This window comes from Monoraphidium neglectum (genome assembly GCF_000611645.1).
Source record: "Monoraphidium neglectum strain SAG 48.87 unplaced genomic scaffold scaffold05655, whole genome shotgun sequence".
NCBI classification, from domain to species: Eukaryota; Viridiplantae; Chlorophyta; class Chlorophyceae; order Sphaeropleales; family Selenastraceae; genus Monoraphidium; species Monoraphidium neglectum.
The window spans coordinates 1095-2397 of record NW_014007975.1 but is presented as its reverse complement, the minus strand read 5'-3'; the positions used below and the strand labels follow the sequence as shown (position 1 = coordinate 2397).

Below are 1303 nucleotides of genomic sequence, written 5' to 3'. Positions count from 1 at the left end.
CCGCCATATTCAACTCCTCCCTGGAGGTGGCCGTCACCGTCTTTGGCGAGACCCCCAGCGAGGGCGCCGTGTTCCACTGCGCCGACGCCTGCGTCACCGTCGTGGTGGTGGACGAGGGCGGCGCCCCCAGCAGCATCCCCTTTGCGCTCGACCCTCAGACGCCGAACCAGCAGCTGCGGTACAGGGTGCGTGGGCCGGGCCTCATCTCCTCTTCGTCTGGGGTTGTGTTCTGCTCTCCCTTTTCAACCACCCGCATCTGCCGGGGGCTTGTGCTATCTTTCAGAACAGCCGTGAGGCTATTGACGGTTTGTTTGGGGGTTGAGCCCTCCCGACTGACATCTGCAATTGCATATTCCTGCCAGATTATACATGACAATTCAATGATGTAAGCTGAGCCGACGGATCCGCCTCCCGCCCCGCAGACCGCCCTGCGCCGCCGCCGCGAGCGGCTGGCCATGCGCCACGATTTGCTCAAGGAGGCAGCTGCCAAGAAGCTGCTCGACGGCAGCCTGACCCGCATGTCGTCGCACGGCAGCTGCAACGTGCTCTCGCAGGACCTCGCCGCCAGCGCCGCGGCCGCCGCGGCGGCCGCGAGCGCGCGGGCGTCCATGCTCGCCGCCGGGGGCGCTGCCGCAGGCTGCGGCGGCGCGCGGCCCTTTGGCGGCTTTGGCGCGGCCGCGAGCGGCTTCCGGGAAGACGGCGGCGCGGCCGGCGCGCGCGCGATCGACATCCCGGCGGTTGTCACGTCCAACGGCGCCAGCAAGACGCTGGGGGTGTGCCCCTCCCCCAAGTTGGAGGGGATTTTCCCGATCAAGTCGGGCCAGCGCTCGGCCCCGGTCTCACCAAAGGGGCAGCTGCGGCAGCAGCTCAGGGTGGGGTCGGTGCCGTCGCCCCACGAGTACTTTGACAACTGGTGATGACGTCAGCGTGACGTCACGGGGACGGGACGCCGGCGCCCGTGCACTGGGGCGGCCGTCGCGTGGTCGCTGCGAAGGCGCGCCCTGCCTCACTTTTTCTGAGTGCACGGCTCTGCATGTTTATGGGCCCCTGCGCAGAACCAGCTTTGCCCGTTAGCGCTGCGTCATTGCAAGCGACTGCGCTCGGCCGGCAGCCCACGACTCTGATGCTGGGCGCTGCTAGCGTGCACCGGGCACCGCCGCGCGGCGCCGCATTTCGCGCCTGCTCGGCAGTCTTGCTAGAGGACCCTCGTCGAGAAGCTGGGGCGCAGCTGCCCTCAGGCTCCAGGGCGGGGAACAGGATCGCCAGTGCGCTCTTTTGGGAGCCCCGTCACCCTGCACCAGGC

The 1303-nt window shown here is 68.6% G+C and overlaps 1 protein-coding gene across 1 annotated transcript in view; it reads left to right on the top strand.

Moving 5' to 3' along the window:
- Positions 1 to 917, top strand: part of MNEG_15772 (hypothetical protein) — a gene marked incomplete at both ends in the record, with an annotated part of 1964 nt that extends 1047 nt beyond the window's left edge. The window contains 2 exons of the mRNA XM_014035757.1: positions 27 to 185; positions 423 to 917. Of these exons, the coding sequence (XP_013891211.1) occupies positions 27 to 185; positions 423 to 917 (654 nt within the window). The remainder of the gene's footprint in view (positions 1 to 26; positions 186 to 422) is intronic.
- Between the last annotated feature and the right edge of the window lie 386 nt (positions 918 to 1303).